General features: G+C 38.3%; 1 protein-coding gene across 6 annotated transcripts in view; it reads left to right on the forward strand.

Moving 5' to 3' along the window:
- Positions 1-20,557, forward strand: part of IFT80 (intraflagellar transport 80) — a 261,132-nt gene that overhangs the window by 153,367 nt on the left and 87,208 nt on the right. For all 6 annotated transcript variants that reach the window (XM_066347674.1, XM_066347677.1, XM_066347675.1 and 3 more), the window contains one exon: positions 15,015-15,152. In XM_066347674.1, the coding sequence (XP_066203771.1) occupies positions 15,015-15,152 (138 nt within the window). The remainder of the gene's footprint in view (positions 1-15,014; positions 15,153-20,557) is intronic.

Consider the following 20,557-nt stretch of genomic DNA (forward strand, 5'->3'; position numbering starts at 1 on the left):
ATCTTTATGGCCAAGGTCCATGAGTTTAGTACCTATGTTTTCTTTTATCAGATTTATTGATCCAGATCTTATATTTAGGTCTTTGATCTATTTTGAATTCATTTTGGTACAAGGAGACAAACTATAGTCTCCTAAAACTCCAAAAGAGTTTTTGCACATGGCTCTCCAGTTTTCCCAGCACCGTTTATTGAAGAGGGTTTCTTTTCTCCATTGTGTGTTTTTGGCTCTTTTATCAAAGACTATTTGACGATATATATGTGGATTTATTTCTGAGTTTTCTATTCCGTTCCATTGGTCTGAGTGTCTGTTTTTCTGCCAACACCATACTGTTTTGATTATCGTGGCTCTGTAATATAATTTGAAGTCAGGTATTGTAATGCCCCCAGCTTTATTCCTTTACATTAGGATTACGTTGGCTATTCGGGCTTTTTCATAGTTTCATATAAACCTGATGTTTTTTGTTCCATTTCTTTAAAAAATGACATTGGAATTTTGATGGGAATTACATTAAATTTGTATATTGCTTTGGGTAATATGGTCATTTTAACTATATTCTTCCTATCCAAGAACAGGGAATATTTTTCCATTTCATTGTATCTTTTTTTATTCCTCTTAACCATGCGTGTGGTTTTCATTATATAGATTCTTTACATTCTTTGTTATGGTTATTCCTAGGTATTTTATTTTTTTGTTGCAACCATAAAAGGGATTATTTTTTTGAGTTCATTTTCTGAAGTTTCATTGTTGTCATATAAAGACAATAGACTTCTGTATATTAATTTTGTATCCTGTGACCTTACTGTATTGGTTTATTGTTTCTAATAGTCTTACTTTGGAGTCTTTGTGAGTTTTTTTTTTTTTTTTTTTTTGTATTTTTCTTAAGTTGGAAACGGGGAGGCAGTCAGACAGACTCCCGCATCCACCCGACCGGGATCCACCCAGCACCCTCACCAGGGGGCAATGCTCTGCCCATCTGGGGCGTCGCTCTGTTGCAACCAGAGCCATTCTAGTACCTGAGGCAGAGACCACAGAGCCATCCTCAGTGGCCGGGCCAACTTTGCTCCAATTGAGCCTTGGCTGCAGGAGGGAAAGAGAGAGACACAGAGGAAGGAGAGAGGGAGGGGTGGAGAAGCAGATGGGCGCTAATCCTGTGTATCCTGGCCAGGAATCGAACCTGGGACTCCTGCACCCCAGGCCAATGCTCTACCACTGAACCAGCTGGCCAGGGCCTATGGCTTTCGATGTACAGGATCATGTCATCCGCAAAAGTGAAACCTTTACCTCTTCTTTCTTTATATGATTGCCTTTTATTTCTTTCTCTTGTCTGATTGCTCTGGCTAGAACTTTTAGCAGTATGTTGAATAAGAGTGGAGAGAGTGGACAACCTTGTCTTGTTCATGATTTTAGAGGAAAAGTTTTCAGTTTTTTGCCATTTAATATGATGTTAGCTGATGGTTTGTCATAAATGGCCTTTATTATGTTATTTTCCTGCTATACTCATTATGTTGAGTGTTTTGAACATAAAATGATGTGGTATTTTATCGAATGTCTTTTCTGCATCTATTGATAGGATCATATGGTTTTTGTTCTTTGTTTTGTTGATATGGTGTATTATGTTAACTGTTTTATTTTTTATTTTTATTTTTATTTTTTTCATTTTATCGAAGCTGGAAACAGGGAGGCAGTCAGACAGACTCCCGCATGCGCCCGACCGGGATTCACCCGGCATGCCCACCAGGGGGCAATGTTCAGCCCCTCTGAGGCATCGCTCTGCCTCAATCAGAGCCATTGTAGCGCCTGAGGCAGAGGCCACAGAGCCATCCCCAGCGCCCGGGCCATCTTTGCTCCAATGGAGCCTCGGCTGCGGGAAGGGAAGAGAGAGACAGAGAAGAAGGAGAGGGGGAGGGGTGGAGATGCAGATGGGCGCTTCTCCTGTGTGCCCTGGCCGGGAATCGAACCCAGGACTCCTGCACACCAGGCCGACGCTCTACCGCTGAGCCAACCGGCCAGGGCTATTATGTTAACTGTTTTAAATATGTTGAACCATCCTTGTGATTCTGGGATGAATCCCACTTGATCATGGTGAATTATTTTTTTAATGTGTTGTTGTATTCGATTTGCTAGTATTTTGTTTAGGATTTTAGCATCTGTGTTCCTTGGAGATGTTGGTCTGTAGTTTTCTTATTTTATTTGTCCTTGCCAGGTTTTGGTATGAGGGTTATGCTTGTCTCATAAAATGTGTTTGGAAGTATTGCTTCTTCTTCAATTTTTTGGAAGACTTTGAGTAGGATAGGAATCAAATCTTCTTTGATTGATTGATAGAATTCACTAGTCTGACTCTGGACTTTTATTTTTTGGGAGGTTTTTGATAGTTGTTTCTATTTTCTTCCTGCTTATGGGACTGTTTAGGCTATCTACTTCTTCATGACTCAGTCTAGGAAGATTGTATTGTTCTAGGAATTTATCCATTTCTTCTAGATTGTTAAATTTGGTGGCATATAGTTTTTCATAGTATTCTATGATAATTCTTTGTATATCTATGATATCTGTGGTGATTCTCCTCTTTCATTTTTGATTTTGTTTATATGAGTCTTTTCTCTTTTTTCCTTAGTGAGTCTTGCCAAAGGTTTGTCAATTTTCTTTATCTTTTCAAAGAACCAGTTTCTGGTTTTATTGATTGTTTTTTTATAGTTTTTCTGTTCTCTATTTTATTCATTTCTGCTCTGATTTTTATTATTTTTTTCTTCTGATTTTGGGTTGCCTTTGTTCTTTTTTTTTCTAGTTTCTTATGATGTGATGTTAAGTTGTTTACTCAGACTCTCTCTTGTTTGTTCATATAAACCTGTAGTGATATGAACTTCCCTCTTATTACTGCTTTTGCTGCATCCCTGAGATTCTGATATGTTGTATTGTCATTTTCGGTTGTCTGTATTTATCATTTGATCTCTGCTCTCATTTCTTCCTTGACCCACTCAAGTTTTAGAAGTATGTTGTTTAATTTCCAAATTTTTGTGTTTGTTTACTTCTTTTTTGCAGTTAAATTCTAGTTTCAAAGCTTTGTGGTCAGAAAATATGTTTGGTGTAGTATCAATCTTTCTGAATTTGTTGAAGTTAGTTTTGTGGCCCAACATATGGTCAATTATTGAGAATGTTCCATGTACACTGGAGAAAAATGTATACTCTGGTGTTTTGGGATGAAATGTTATGTAAATGTCTATCATATCCAATTGTTCTAGTGTTTTATTTAAGGCCAGTATTTCTTTATTGATTTTCTGTTTGGATGAATGACCTAGAGCCGTCAGTGGTGTTGAGGTCTGGAAGTATTAATGTATTTTTGTCGGTTTTTATTTTTAGATCAGTTAGTAGATGTCTTATATATATACTTCGGTGCTCCTTGGTTTGGTGCATATATATTAAGAATTGTTTTGTCTTGATTCAATGTCCCCTTTATCATTACAAAATGACAATCTTTGTCTCTGATTACCTTTGCTGTCTTGTAGTGAGCATTGTTAGATATGAGTATGGCTACACCTGCTTTTCTTTGGATGTTATTTACATGGAAAATTTTTTCCCAACCTTTCACTTTGAATTTGTTTTTATCCTTGTAGCTTAGATGTGTTTCTTGAAGGTAGCATAGTTGGATTTTCTTATTTGATCTCTGCTACTCTGTGTCTTTTTATTGGTGAGTTCAGTCCACTTACATTTAATGTAATTATTGACACTTGAGGGTTTCCTATTGCCATTTTATATATTGCTTTCTGATAGGTCTGTATCCTGTTTGGTTCTTCTCTTTTCTTTTTCTGTCATTTGTATTTGGTTGTATTCTATACTTCTTTCCCTTGTTTCTTCTTTTTTTATGCCATGTGTTTCTGTCGTGGTTCTTTCAGCGGTGGTTACCGTTAAGTAATAAAAAGGATATATATCATATTCAGTGTAGTACATTATCTTATGAGTGCTTCTGCATTCCATCCTCCTTTGCTACTGTTAACCTTTGTCCTCTCCCCGTTTTTGTTTCTGTTGTCACAGATTAATCTTGTTTTTATTGTGATCTTGTTGGAGCTTTTACTTGTGATTTTGTTGTGTTTTGTTCTTTGTATCTGTTTGGAAAACCCCCTTTAGTATTTCCTGAAGTGTGGGGTTTCTGATGATAAATTTCCTCATCTTTTCTATAACTGTGAATGTTTTTATTTCTCCTTCATATTTGAAGGATAGCTTTGGTGGGTATAGTATTCTTGGCTTGCAGGTCCTCTCTTTAAATATTGGGATCCACTCTTTTTTTTTTTTTTGCTTTCTTTTTTTTTATTTTTTTATTTTTATTTTTTTAATCTTATTTTTATTAATTTTAATGCAGTGACATTGATAAATCAGGGTACATATGTTCCGAGAAAACATCTCCAGATTATTTTGACCTTTGATTATGCTGCATACCCCTCACTCAAAGTCAAATCGTCCTTCGTCACCTTCTATCTGGTTTTCTTTGTGCCAATACACTCCCCCCACTCCCTCCCTCTCCTTCCTCGCCCCTTCTCCACCCCTCCACCCCACTCCCTGTTACCATCACATTCTTGTCCATGTCTCTGAGTCTCATTTTTATGTCCTATCTATGCATTGGTTCATATAGTTCTTAGTTTTTTTCTGATTTACTTATTTCACTTCGTATAATGTTATCAAGGTCCATCCATTTTATTGTAAATGATCCGATGTCATCATTTCTTATGGCTGAGTAGTATTCCATAGTATATATGTACCCAAGCTTTTTAATCCACTCATCCTCTGATGGACACTTGGGCTGTTTCCAGATCTATGCTATTGTGAACAATGATGCTATAACCATGGGGGTGCATTTCTCCCTCTGGAACCGTTCTATGGTGTCCTTGGGGTATATTCCTAAAAGTGGGATGGCTGGGTCAAAAGGCAGTTCAATTTTCAATTTTTTGAGGAATCTCCATACTGTTTTCCACAGAGGCTGCACCAGTCTGCATTCCCACCAGCAGTGCAGGAGGGTTCCCTTTTCTGTACATCCTCGCCAGCACTTATTCTGTGTTGTTTTCTTGATGAGCGCCATTCTGGCTGGTGTGAGGTGATATCTCATTGTGGTTTTAATTTGCATTTCTCTAATGATTAATGATGTTGAGCATTTTTTCATATGCCTACTGGCCATCTGTATATCCTCTTTGGAGAAGTGTCTATTCTTTTCTTTTGCCCATTTTTGGATTGGATTGTTTGTCTTTCTGGTGTTGAGATTTACAAGTTCTTTATAAATTTTGGTTATTAACCCCTTATCAGACGTACTGTCAAATATGTTCTCCCATTGTGTAGTTTGTCTTTTTATTCTGTTCTTATTGTCTTTGGCCGTGTAAAAGCTTTTTACTTTGATATAGTCCCATTTGTTTATCCTGTCTTTTATTTCCCTTGCCCATGGAGATAAATCAGCAAATATATCGTTGCGAGAGATGTCAGAGAGCTAAGCCTATGTTTTCGTCTAAGATGCTTATGGTTTCACGCCTTAAATTTAAGTCTTTTATCCATTTTAAGTTTATTTTTGTGAGTGGTGTAAGCTGGTGATCTAGTTTCATTTTTTTGCAGATTGCTGTCCAATTTTTCCAACACCATTTGCTGAAGAGGCTGTCTTTACTCCATTGTATTTCCTTACCTCCTTTGTCAAATATCAGTTGTCCATAGAGCTATGGGTTTATTTCTGGGTTCTCTGTTCTGTTCCGTTGATCTATGTGCCTGTTCTTATGACAGTACCATGCTGTTTTGAGTACAATGGCCTTGTAGGATAGCTTGATATGACGAAGTGTGATACCTCCCCCTTTATTCTTCTTTTTTAAGATTGCTGAGGCTATTCATGTTCTCTTTTGATTCCATATAAATTTTTGGAATATGTGATCTATATCTTTAAAGTATGTCACTGGTATTTTAATTGGTATTGCATTGAATTTATAAATTACTTTGGGTGATATAGACATTTTAATGATGTTTATTCTTCCTAACCATGAGCATGGTATATGCTTCCACTTGTTTGTATCTTCCTTGATTTCTTTTATCAATGTTTTATAATTTTCCGAGTACAAGTCTTTAGTCTCCTTGGTTAAATGTACTCCTAGGTACTTTATTTTTTTGGTTGTAATAGTGAAGGGGATTGTTTCCTTAATTTCTCTTTCTGATTGTTCATTGTTGGTGTATAAAAATGCCTCTGATTTCTGAGTATTAATTTTATATCCTGCCACCTTGCTGAATTCATTTATTAGGTCTAGTAGTTTTTTGACTACGACTTTAGGATTTTCTATATACAATATCATATCATCTGCAAATAATGATAGTTTTACTTCTTCTTTTCCAACTTGAATGCCTTTTATTTCTTCTTCTTGTCTGATTGCTGTGGCTAGGACTTCCAGGACTATGTTGAATAAGAGTGGTGAAAGGGGGCGCCCCTGCTTTGTTCCTGATATTAAGGGGATTGCTTTTAATTTTTGCCCATTGAGTATGATGTTGGCTGTGGGTTTGTCATAGATAGCTTTTATCATGTTGAGGTATGTTCCCTGTATTCCCACTTTGCTGAGAGTTTTGATCATGAATGGGTGTTGGATTTTATCAAATGCTTTTTCTGCATCTTTTGAAATTATCATGTGATTTTTCTCTTTCCTTTCATTTATTTGATGAATAACATTGATAGATTTGCTAATATTGCCTCCCCACAATAAATCCCACTTGATCATGATGTTTGATTTTTTCCATATATTGTTGGATCCGGTTTCCTAATATTTTGTTGAGGATTTTAGCATCTATATTCATCAGGGATATTGGCCTGTAATTTTTTTCTTTGTGTTTTCTTTGCCTGGTTTTGGAATCAGAATTATGCTCGCCTCATAAAAGGAGCTTGGAAGTCTTCCTTCCTCTTGAATTTTTGAAATAGCTTGAGAAGGATAGGAGTTAGTTCTTCTTTGAATATTTGGTAGAATTCACTTGTGAAGCCTGATGGCCCAGGACTTTTCTTTGTTGGGAGTTTTTTTGATAGCTGTTTCAATCTCATTTGGTGTAATCGGTCTGTTTAGGTTTTCTGATTCTTCCAGACTGATTTTTGGAAGATTGTATGTTTCAAGGAATTTGTCCATTTCATGTAGGCTGTCTAGTTTTTTGGCATACAGTTCTTCATAGTATTTTCTTACAATCCTTTGTATTTCTCTTCTGTCAGTTGTTATTTCTCCCCTCTCATTTCTAATTTTATTTATTTGAGTCCTCTCTTTTTCTTGTTGAGTCTAGTTAAAGGTTCATCAATCTTGTTTACCTTTTCAAAAAACCAGCTCCTAGTTTTATTGATCCTCTGTATTGTTTCTGTAGTGTCTATGTCATTTATTTCTGCTCTGATCTTTATTATTTCCTTCCTTCTACTACATTTAGGCTTTATTTGATGTTCTTTTTCTAGTTCTTTTAGATGCAGTGTTGTTTATCTGAGGTTTTTCTAGCTTTTTAAAATATGCCTGTAGTGCTATGAACTTCCCTCTCAGTACTGCTTTTGCTGTGTCCCATAAATTTGGAGTTGTTGTATGCTCATTGTCATTAGTTTCTAGGAATTTTTTTATTTCTTCTTTGATCTCATTCTTAATCCATTCATTATTTAACAACCTGCTATTTAGTTTCCATGTGTTTGAGAATTTTTGAGCTTTTCTGTTGTGGTTGATTTCTATTTTCATGCCATTGTGATCAGAGACTGTGTTTGATATGATTTCAATCTTCTTAAATTTGTTGAGACCACTTTTGTGCCCTAACATGTGGTCTATCCTAGAGAATGTACCATGACCACTTGAAAATAATGTATATTCTGCTGCTTTAGGGTGAAAGGTTCTGTAGATATCTATTAAATGGCGTTGATTTAGTGCGTCCTTTAAGTCTGCTGTTTCTTTGTTAATTTTCTTTCTTGAGGATCTATCTAGTGATGTTAGTAGGGTATTAAAATCCCCTACTATTATAGTGTTGCTGTTGATCTCGCTCTTTATATCCATCAAAGTCTACTTTATATATTTAGGTGCTCCTATATTAGGTGCGTAGATATTTATAATAGTTATATCTTCCTGTTGGATTATTCCCTTTATCATTATGTAGTGGCCTTCTTTATCTCTTACTATATTCTTTGTTTTAAAGTCCATTTTGTCTGATATAAGTATTGCTACGCCAGCTTTTTTTTTCATTTCCATTTGCATGAAATGTTTTTTTTAATCCTTTTACCTTGAACCTATGTGCATCTTTTGTTTTAAGGTATGTCTCTTGTAGACAGCATATGTATGGGTCCTGTTTTCTTATCCATGCAGCTACTCTATCTTTTGATTGGATCATTTAATCCATTTACATTTAGGGTTATTATTGACATATAGTTGTTGATTGCCATTTTATTCTTTAAAGCTGTAGTCCTCTTTTGCTATATTCTTTTCCCACTTTGATCTGTTTACACCATGCCCCTTAACATTTCCTGCAGCATAGGTTTGGTTGTAATGAATTTCTTGAGTGTTTTTTTGTCTGGGAAACTTTTTATTTCTCCTTCAATTTTAAATGATAGCCTTTCTGGATAAAGTATTCTTGGTCGTAGGTTCTTGTTGTGAATTACTTTGAATATCTCTTGCCATTCCCTTCTGGCTTCAAGTTTTTCTGTTGAGAAGTCTGATGTCATCGTTATGGGACTCCTTTGTAGGTGATAGCCGTTTTTTCTCTCACAGCTTTTAATATTTTCTCTTTATCACTTATCTTTGTTATTTCAATTACGATGTGTCTTGGTGTAGGTTTCTTTGGGTTTCTTTTTAGTGGAGTTCTCTGTGCTTCTTGAATTTGTGAGAGTTTCTCCTGCATTAATTTAGGGAAATTTTCAGCTATGATATGATTGAACAAAGCCTCTATCCCTTGTTCTTTCTCTTCTTCTTCAAGAACCCCTATGATGCGGATGTTATTTCTCTTTATGTTGTCACAGAGCTCTCTAAGAGTTTCTCAGATTTTTTGAGTCTTTTTTTCTTTTTTCTTCTCTGCTTTCATGCCTTGTTGTCCTCCAACTCACTGATTCGATCCTCAGCTGTATCCATTCTGTTTTTAATTCCTTTCATTGTGGTCTTCATTTTTGATATTGTATTTGTCATCTCCGACTGATTCTTTTGTATTTTTCTGAAGCTGGTAACGGGGAGAGACAGTCAGACAGACTCCCCCTTGCGCCCGACCGGGATTCATCCGGCACGCCCACCAGGGGGTGACAGTCTGTCCACAAGGGGCGATGCTCTGCCCCTCCGGGGCGTCGCTCTGTTGCGACCAGAGCCACTCTAGTGCCTGGGGCAGAGGCCAAGGAGCCATTCCCAGCGCCCGGGCCATCTTTGCTCCAGTGGAGCCTCGCTGTGGGAGGGGAAGAAAGAGACAGAGAGGAAGGAGAGGGGGAGGGGTGGAGAAGCAGATGGGTTCTCCTCCTGTGTGCCCTGGCCAGGAATCGAACCCGGGACTTCTGCACGCCAGGCCGACGCTCTACCACTGAGCCAGCTGGCCAGGGCCCCGACTGATTCTATTTTAATATTTTAATATCTTTTTTTATACTTGCTATTTCTTTATTTAGGTGTTCATGATGACCATCCATTGTTCTCAGATCCCTTCGCATCCTTACAATCATTATTTAAACTCCGCATCCAGAAGTTTGATTATTTCCATATCACTCTGTTCATCTCCTGAAGGTCTCTCTTGTGGTTTCATTTGGATTGCACTTCTTTGTCTTCTCATTGTGCCTACCCAGGGTGTTTTCTTTGTAGAGCTGGTTGAGTCCAGGCTTGGTGTTGTCTGCGTCTAGTTTTTACTTGTGTTGTTTCTAAGTCTTCTTGGGTTGGCATCAGCTATTATTTGTAATCCACTTTAGGATTTGGGCCGCTTTGAAGTCTTGATTTGTTTTTTTTCTTTTTTTTTTTTTTTTTGTTGTTGTTTTTTTTTTTTCATTTTTCCGAAGCTGGAAATGGGGAGGCAATCAGACAGAGTCCCGCATGCGCCCGACCGGGACCCACCCGGCATGCCCACCAGGTGGCGATGATTTGCCCCTCTGGGGCGTCACTCTGCTGCATCCAGAGCCATTCTAGCGCCTGAGGCAGAGGCCACAGAGCCATCCCCAGCGCCCGGGCCATCTTTGTTCCAATGGAGCCTCGGCTGAGAGAGACAGAGAGGAAGGAGAGGGGGAGGGGTGGAGATGCAGATGGTCACTTCTCCTGTGTGCCCTGGCTGGGAATCGAACCCGGGATTCCTGCACACCAGGCCGACGCTCTACCACTGAGCCAACCGGCCAGGACCAATTTGTTTATTTTCTTAACAGATGATTGTCTTGTTTGCTGATCTCAGCAGGGGGCTTATTTGAAACTGTATCCAGGAATGCTGTGGGTGTGACCTGAGGCTCTGAAGTCCTGTTCTGCCAGTTAATCTCTCTGTGGGCGGGTGCTTTCTCAGCTTCAGTAGGGGTAGGTGTATCTCAGTCAGATCTCCAAGGAGACCTGAATTACTGCCTCTCCTCCCCACTTCTTGTTTTCAGCTGTGTCTTGTTGCACTGATTGGAGCTGGAGAGATGTCTGTATCTCTGTGACCTGGAAGTACTTTTGTATTTTGCTTTGTGGAAGGATCAGCCCCTCCCCCAGTTATGGCCGCCTCCAGCACTGAATGAGTCAGCTTTTTATGTCGTCACCTATATTCCTCTCCCACTCACCATCCGTCTCTCTCTTTCTCCTTTGTTTTTGGAAGACAAGCAGGCCCTTTCAACACTCTTCGTTCCCTGGTCACCAGGTAAGTGGCTGTCAGCAGTATTTACTGCTCTTTTCCTTGTAATTGAGAGCTCAGCCTCACCCCCCCTCTCGTTCCTGTAAGCAGGGGAGATTTAGGCGCTCACTACCAGGTTTGTTGTGGCTTCTTCTTTTCTCCTTGATTTTTGAAAGCTGTTCTTGTAGTCCAGATTTGGTTTTTCACGCTGATTGTTCATAAATTAGTTTATAATCCAGTTCGGTGGTGTGAGCTGGGAGTCTGTGCGTCTGCCTACCAATGCTATGCTTTCTGATGGTTTTATTAGAGACTATGACTGCAGGTTCAACCAAAACTAACAGAAACTAAAAAGTTTAAAAAAGTTATAGCATTTTAAGCCCTTGAAGTAACAGATGAGAAGAACTTCTAGACTGGGAGGCCCTGACCTGTCAATTATAATTTAATGCTTTTTTTGGGAGTCACTCCACACACCGACTCTTCTAAAGAAGTTCTAGTATCCCTGAAGCCCTAACAACCAGGGATATGGACATTTTATTTTTTTTAAGTGAGAGGAGGGGAGATAGTGAGGCAGACTCCCACATGTGCCCCAACCAGGATCTACCCAGAAACCCCCTCTGGGGCCAGTGTTCTGGTACTTAGCTATTTTTAGCAACTGAGGCTGATGTACTCCTACAGAGCTATCATCAGTATCTGGGGCCATGCTTGAACCAGTTGAGCCACTGGCTGTGGGAGGGAATGAGAGCCACTCTTTTCTTGCTTGTAGTGTTTCTGCTGAGAAATCTGAAGATAGTCTAATGGATCTTCCTTTATATGTTGTATTCTTCTTTTTTCTGGCTGCCATCAGGATTTTTTCTTTGTCATTGGTTTGTGTTAATTTTATTATGATGTGCCTTGGACTAGATCTGTTTGGGTTAAGGTAACTCAGTGTTCTGTTTTTTCTTGGATTCAAGGCTTTAGTTCTTTCCATAGGCTTGGGAAGTTCTCGATTATTTGTTTGAATATGTTCTCCATTCCATTTTCTCTCTCTTCTCCTTCTGCGATACCCATTATTTTTATGTTGCTCTTTTTGATGGAGTCAGACAATTCCTCTAGGACTTTCTCATTTTTTAAAATTTGTGAGTTTTTCTCCTCTTCTCTCTGTAGTGTCTCTAGTTGCCTGTCTTCTATGTCTCTAATTTTCTCCTCTATCTGTCCTGTTGTATTAGCTAAGCTTGTTACCTCCTTTTTCAGTTCATGTATTGAGTTTTTCATCTCTGTTTTGTTCCTTTTTATCGTTTCAATTTCCTTGGTGAAGTACTCTTTTTGTTCATTGAATTGTTTTTTGAGCTCTCTAAATGGCCTTTCTGTGCTTTCTTTTATTTCCATGAGTATTTTTAGGACTGCAGTTTTTAATTCTCTGTCATTTAACTCCAAGGTTTCCAAGCTATTGAAATATTTTTCTAGAGGTTTTTTATAGTCTGTCTGAGCTACATCTCTGTCTTTTGAATCCATGGTATTTGAAGTCTTTTTCCTTAATGGCATTTGAGAGTGGTATTGTTAATAACACTAATAAGAGATACTTTAAAAAAATAAAAATTGAAAAGATACAGTAAAAAAATTAAAATTCTATAATGATAAGTGGTACAAAAACTACAGAGAACAAGGAGCAGGAACTGAGGAAAGATGACAAAAGAGATAAAAAATGAAGTAAAAAACACACAAAATGCCACAAAGTAAAATATGAATCGAAAATATAATAATTTGTTGATAAATGACGATTGAATGAGAGAAAAAGGAAAAGAAAAAAAAAGGAAAAGTTTTTGAAATGAAACCCTCATATAAAACAAGAATTAACACTGTAACAACTATAGGTAATGAAGTTCAAAAGGAAAAAGAAAGAATAAAAAGGAAAGAAGATAAAATGACCAAAATAGAAAAAGAAAGTTATAAAAATGTAATTTTTTCCTGGTTTTGAGAGGTAGCTTCTTCCCTTTTTTTCGACAGGTGGCGCTGTACTACAGGTTTTCCCCCTGGGGGCTCTTGTGCAGTGGTTTTCTGTTGTGCCACTGTGGTGGTGACGTAGGTGGGGCCTCAGTCCCGTTGATAGGCGGGGCTTGTTAGGGCTTGGAGGCTCTGACAATGGGAGTCTCAGTTTTCCAGGTGCCTCTCCCCACGTCTCTCCCACCTGAGCTAGCAACCTGGTGACATAGCTGTGAGGTTCGCCCTAGCCACTGCTTGTAGAGCAAGAGGCTCTAAGAGCAGCAAGGTCCTTCCTCCAGTACCGCTTTGCTCAAAGCACAGTTCTGGGTAAGGTTGTGCCAACCAGAGCCACCAGCGAGAGCAGGCAAGGTTGGGAGCCCATTGCAGATCTAGTGCCTTTCTAAGGGCTGGCGGACAGGTCTAGCACGTCTCAGCGTGCCACGGGCTGGGAACCTATAGCAGATCAAGCACCTTTCTAAGGGCCCCCGGGCATGTCTAGTACGCCTCAGTGCTCCACAGGCTTCTCCCTTGTGCACTATTTGGTAGCCCGCAGCAAGCCATGTGCGTGCCCAGCCCCCGTGACTTCAGCAGTGCACACTAGCCTGCACCCGCCCATTTGAGTGCACAGTGCCTGTGATCTCAGTGGAGCCGGGAATGCAGGAATACGCTTTGAAGCTTGTATGGGCCCCGCGGAGTCTCCGCCCAGGCTGTCGCAGGCCCAGGGATTCTGCCTTTGCGCACGTTTTGTGCTGGTGGTCGTGGAACTGGGAATACACAAAGATGCTGGCAACAGCCCACGCAGATGTCCACCGCTGATAATCTGGGGCTAAGCTCTCCAGCCTGTGTGCGTGCCCACACCAGTGGTGTCAAGTGGAGCCACTCGCACACTGCCTGCGATCGGAAGCTGGGAGCGCACGAAGCTGTGGCGCTGGTGCCGGCTCCTGTGGGCACCCCGCCCTGGTAAGCTTTGTCAGAGTCTGCCGTCTGTGCATCCCCGCGTCCGCGATGTCAAGCAGAGCTGGCATGTTCTTTCTTCTGCTTGATCATCCACCCAGCCCTGCTCCTTCCGTCTGCCTCCGACTCTAGTCTTGCTCGGCTTCAGACGAAAGCGCGCCTTCCTCAAATCAGCGAGGAAAGCAAAATACCCTGTTTTGTTCTCCGTCTTATTACCTTCAGAGTGGATTATATGTATATATTCAGCCACCTTTCACCCAGTCGTACCTTTGTCTGGTGTGTGTATATTTCAAGTGCTGCTGAGATTTTTTTTCTCTCTTTAGTTGTTGAAATTGTTGAAATTTCAAGGGAAGATACTGGGTTTACCCTCACGGCGCCATTTCTTTGACGTCACCTTAAATTAAGTTAAAAAAGATCGTATGTATTGTTTATTAAACATTTGGGGGAAGAATAAGATTTTTAAATTTTATTTTGTGTTAACATGGGTTCAAGTATTTACTCAATATAACTCCCTCACCCCCACTCCGTGTCCCCCATTATATACCTTCTTTGCTCTCTTCCCCCTAATTCCCCCTCCCTGTTCCCTCTGGTGTTTTCTTTCCTGTTATCTGTACCTATGTGTTATGTATATATAATTTCACTAATCCCTTCACCTTCTCTGATCCCATCTCTCATTCCCCTTCCCTTATGACATCTGTTTCTCTGCTCCTGTGACCCTGCCTCTGCCTCTAAGAATAAGATTTAATGTAACTATAATAAGAGGAAATTTATTTTTTAAAAAACTTTTATTTATTTATTTTAGAGAAAGAAAAACAACAATTTGTTCCACTTATTTATGCATTCACTGGTTGATTCTTGTCTGTGCCCTGAATGGGGATTGAACCTGCAACCTTGGCATGTGAACCTTGGAGACACTATTGAACTGAGCTACTCAGCCAGGATGATATACAGTTGAAATAAATGCTTTTAGACAGAGTTGATAGATCACTTGTTGGACAAAAAGAATTTAAGCAAAAGATTTAACATCTTAACGCTTTATTTATTAAACTTAAAAGGACTTAAAATGAATAGGTTTTTTAACTAATCAGAGATTTAGTAACTTCTGAAAATTATCACATTATCATAATATATTTTTTGAGATATTTAGCTTTCAAGAAATACAGTTTTTCCCTTTGTATAATAGTATAGACATCCAATTGTTAACATTGTAAAGTGATAAAAAATATATATTGTAAAGCAATGATTTCTAAATCTGTACTTGATACCTCACTGGAGGATAAACATGTTTGTAATAATATGGTGGTAACTGCTATAAAAATTTTTTTTTGAATTTGCTTTTGTAGGTATGGGATAGTTATGGCTGCCTCCTGTACAGTTCACAACCTCATGAGCATCCGATCACCTCAGTTGCCTGGGCTCCCAATGGAGAATTATTTGCAGTTGGATCATTTCATACTTTACGCTTGTGTGATAAAACTGGGGTAAGTTATAGTGGTGGAGCAATCATAGATGTGCTGTCATAAATATGGAAAGGCACAACACACCTGGTTCTCAATCTTGAAGAAACATTTTCAATGAATGCATTTGACTGAATCTTTCTGATTTATCTTCTTAATATACTGGTTCAAACAATTGCACACTTATGGGACCAAACTCTAAGTTTCAAGAGTAGGTATGTTTCTACTATTTGTCTTTCTGGAAATATTTTTATCATGTTTGTAAAAGATGGTAAAGTAGTTAAAGTATTAAAATTTATGCCTTATCAATATAGGAGTTCAGTTTTAAACTTTTTGTAATTTTCAAATATGTTTTATACAAAAACTTTGGTACATATTTTGGGTAAGAAATTGATAGTAAATTTAAAAAATGATCATTTTAAAACCAAACAACTTTGGGTTTTTTTGTTAAAAATTATATGTTTAAATATGGGTGAGACTTTTTCTTCACAAGATAATATGCCTTCCATTCCACAAATTCTGATTAGAACTTTAAACAAACAACCAAGCTCAAGAGCATTTATTGATTATACTTAAAGAATAAGTCGTTTCATCAAAGTGCTCCAGAAGCAGCAGTATTATATGAGTGGGGCTAATCCATACTATTTCTAACTATGAGGAAATCACGTACAGTAATTGTTCTGTGGCTTATTTTCCTTAGTTGAAAAATAAGACAGTTAACTTAGAATTTTGAGCACTTTATAAATGATTTGGTTTCTGGTTACTTGTTTTCTATTACATACAGCAGGGGTAGTCAACTGTTTTATACCTACCGCCCACTTCTGTATCTCTGTTAGTAGTAAAATTTTCTAACCACCCACCGGTTCCACAGTAATGGTGATTTATAAAGTAGGAAGTAACTTTACTTTATAAAATTTATAAAGCAGAGTTACAGCATATAATAATAATTACTTACGAAGTACTTTATGTTGGATTTTCACTAAGTTTGGCCGAATAAATCTTTATAAAACAACTTACTGTAGTTAAATCTATCTTTTTATTTATACTTTGGTTGCTCCGCTACCACCCACCATAAAAGCTGGAACGCCCACTAGTGGGTGGTAGGGACCAGGTTGACTACCACTGACATACAGTATAAAATCCTCTACCTGGTTTACAAGTTTTCTGAAACTTTGTGCCATAAAACCCATTTGGCCTTTTCCTCCCACAAGCCCTTATTTCTATCTAGGCTCAAGTCAGGTGGAATACTGACTTGTGTGACTTGTGAACCTCCTCAGGCCTCAGTAACGTCCTCGGTCACCTTTTTTCACAGAATGTTCTCACCTCTGTCCTACATGTACTGAGTTCTTTAAGGCCCATCTTATGTCTACTTCCTTTCATGGTACCTTCCATAGATGATCTAAGTTTTTATATTTTTCTAACTTCTCTCACGTAGGTCTCTTTTCTCTTAGTTATAACATCAGGATAATAATAGAGGAGGTGATCTCATTTGCATCTGATTTTCTATCAATGATTCTAAGTCTATAGAATATGTACTCTCATTTTCATAATGTAATGTTTTCTTATATCAGGGGTTGGGAACCTATGGCTCGCGAGTCAGATGTGGCTCTTTTGATGGCTGCATCTGGCTTGCAGACAGATCTTTAATAAAAATAATAATAACGTTAAAAATATAAAACATTCTCATGTATTACAATCCATTCATTTCCTACTGCTCATGTTCATGGTTGCGGGTGGCTGGAGCCAATCACAGCTGTCCTCCGGGACAACACCAAATTTTTATTGGATAATGCGTAATGTACACAGGTCATTGTATGGCTCTCACGGAATTACATTTTAAAATATGTAGCGTTCATGGCTCTCTCAGCCAAAAAAGTTCCCGACCCCTGTCTTATATTGTCCATTTTAGCTTTATGTATATTATTTTTGACTCCCTAGATAGTTTATAAGATTCCATAGCTTAAGGATTTTGTATTATCTATATGATACAGTAGATACTCAATAATTTACTAAATCAGTTTAATCAAAATACTTCTAATTTGTCATTTCGATGAAAATAGTTAAAAATTTTTAAAAGCTTGGGACATTGAATGGATCTGAATATATGAATTAAGGATTTACTTTATTAAACATCAAATCTATTTTTAGAATGTTAATAATCTAGGAAACTGAACTTTCTGAAAGGATTTTTCTTTATTCAATAAACATTAAATATATACTACTGAACAGTGTGGTGATTGCTGGGGAAGAGGGCCTGTGGGAGAAGGTGGAGAAGGATATAGGAAGACTTGATTTGGAATGGTGAACACACAATCCAGTGTACAGATGATGTTTTGTAGAATTATGCACCTGAAGCCTGAGTATTTTGTTAATCAGTGTCACCCCAATAAATTCAATAAAATAAAAATAAAACAAATATATACTAGTCATCAGAGTATTTTAGAAAGTGGAGATGGAAAGCTTTTAAGATTTTCAGTCAAGTTGTTGACTGTCTAGCGGAGAGTCAGATTATAGGACTTAAAGTGCAGTGTGAGAAGTGCTACGCAGTAGGTTTGTTTTGTGTAAGCACTGTGAAGGTATGGCAGAGCCTAACTTCTCTTGTGGGACATTGATGGGAAAGCTGAGGCTTAAAGAGTTAGTAGGTCTCCAAGCAGTTGCTGACAGAAAGAACCTCTTGTGCATCAAAGTATAAAAGAATATGGTGCTTTTTGTGTTATCTCAGTAAGATTTTGTATGGGGTTGTACCAGGACATAACACAGGAAAAACATTCTTAAACCAGATTTTGTTTGTCATGTAAAAGAGTTTAGATTTTTATAATTTTAAATCTATTTTCTGTGGAATCCCCTAAAGAGTGGAGTGGAAAACAGATGAGGGCGTTGAGTCCTGGTCTTCCTCTCCGTCTTCAACCAGAGAAGCTAAACATTAATCGGCTTTACTATTAGCATCCAGTACTGTATAAGATTTCCTTTGAACAGCTAAAACAATGAAGTTGGAAAACTGGTATGTCTGTCAGTAGAGAACTATGGATGGTGGGCAGTAATATGATAATAGTCACACATTGGAAATACTATTTTGGTATCAAAGAAACAGTGGTACAGGTACCAAGTAGGGCCTGCTCTCAGGTAAAAGGTTGTAAGAAAAAAAAAGGAAATTCACTCAATACTGTTGTTTTTTTATTTTTACAGGGACAGAGAGTGAGTCAGAGAGAGGGATAGATAGGGATAGACAGGCAGGAATGGAGAGAGATGAGAAGCATCAATCATCAGTTTTTCGTTGCGACACCTTAGTTGTTCATTGATTGCTTTCTCATATGTGCCTTGACCGCGGGCCTTTAGCAGACTGAGTAACCCCCCGCTCGAGCCAGCGACCTTGGGTCCAAGCTGGTGAGCTTTTTGCTCATCAGCCCACGCTCAAGCTGGCGACCTCGGGGTCTAGAACCTGAGTCCTTCCACATCCCAGTTCGACGCTCTCCAGAGGTCCCCAAACTTTTTACACAGGGGGCCAGTTCCCTGTCCCTCAGACCGTTGGAGGGCCACTACATCCTGTGCTCCTCTCACTGACCACCAATGAAAGAGGTACCCCTTCTGTAAGTGTGATGGGGGCCAGATAAATGGCCTAAGGGGGCCGCATGTGGCCCACAGGCTGTAGTTTGGGGATGCCTGCATCCACTGCGCCACTGCCTGGTCAGGCTACTGTTGCTTTTTTAAACCATTGACTCCCCTCAAGTTTCTGCCTGCTTTTTAAAAAATGTTTCTTTCTTTTTTTTAAACATTTTATTTATTGATTTTTAAAGAGAGAGGGGAGTGGGCGAGTGGGAAGCATCAACTCATAGTTTGCTTCACCTTAGTTGTTCATTGATTGCTTCTCTCACATGCTCTTGAGTGGCATGCTTGGGGTTTCGAACCCGTGACCTCAGCATTCCAGGTTACGATGCTCTATCCACTGCACCACCACAGGTCAGGCCTCTGCTTTCTTTTTAAAAAAATCATCTTTATTGAGATATAGTTCACATATTATACATTTATTCATTTAAAGTGTACAGCTTACTGTTTTTTAAGTATAGACATAGGATTGTGCAACCATTACCACACTATATTTTAGAACGTTTCCTCCCCTCGAAAAGGAATCACATTCTCATTGTTAGTCTCTATTTCTTGCTATTTCACCCCCAATCACTGGCAACTACTAACCTACTTTCTCTTATATGAATTTGTCTATTCTGGCCATTTTATATAAATAGAATAATATATTAATTATGTAGTCTTTTGTGGCTGGCTTTCACTTAGCATAATATTTTTAGGGTTCATCCATGTTGTAGCATATATCAATACATTATTCCTTTTTATGGACAAATAATATTCCACTATATGGATATGGTACATTTTATTTATTTATCAGTTGATAGACATTTGGATTGTTTTAATTTTTTATTATGAATAATGCTGCTATGGATGTGTATAAGTTTTTGTGTGGACTTATGTTTTCATTTTTTTTTTGAGTATATACTTAAGAGTATAATTACTGGGTTAAATAGTAACTCTATGTTTAACTTTTTGAGTAATGGTCAGACTTTTCCAGAGTGGCTGTCTGCTTTTGGTTGCTCTCCAGTCTTCAAGTAGTTGCTTTTGTATTTTGTCCTGAGTGTGTAAGTGTTATCTGTGAGAAGGCTGGTCTGGTAACCACAGCTGTTCTGCTATTATCATTCTTTACATATCAAAATTGTATTTAAAATAATTGATTCTGACTTTTTAAAAATCAGCTCTGCACATTTGAGAGCTATGCTAATTACTATAGTATTCTCAAGGTGAAATAGAGAGGGAGAACTACCTGTTTGAGATCCACTGTTCAAGGACTTGTCCAGGAGAATAGCCAGATGACATGTCTAATTGTTTTGTCAATTCACAAAAACAAATGTAAATGGCCAATATAAACATGAAAGGCTATTCAATTTAATAAGTAAATATAAAGTAAATAATAATTATTTTACCTAATAGATTGAAAAGATTAACAATGACTTGAAAACCTTGGGTTTACTCAAGGAGGAGGAAGTGAGCTATCTCATTAACACACTGTTGATGGCAATGTGAATTGATTGAATCTTTTAAATTAGAGTAGTTTGATAGTACATATCCAAGTGTCAGATGTACATGTACATTTGACCTAGAAATCTCACTTCTGGGAATTTTCTCTAAAGAGATCATTGCACAAAGATTGTATGCACAACAATTCCATCATATTATTGTTTTAATAGTGAAAATTAAAAATAAATTAAGTGTCCCATGTAGATTATTATTCTATATACTTAAAATTCACTATCCTCAACTCTTTTTTTTTTTCTTTTCCAAGTAAGAATAGGGGTGATAGACAGACAGACTCCCGCATGTGCCCCAACCAGGACCCACCTGGCAACCCCCGTCTGGGGTTTATG

Source organism: Saccopteryx leptura, chromosome 8, assembly GCF_036850995.1.
Source record: "Saccopteryx leptura isolate mSacLep1 chromosome 8, mSacLep1_pri_phased_curated, whole genome shotgun sequence".
Lineage (NCBI taxonomy): Eukaryota > Metazoa > Chordata > Mammalia > Chiroptera > Emballonuridae > Saccopteryx > Saccopteryx leptura.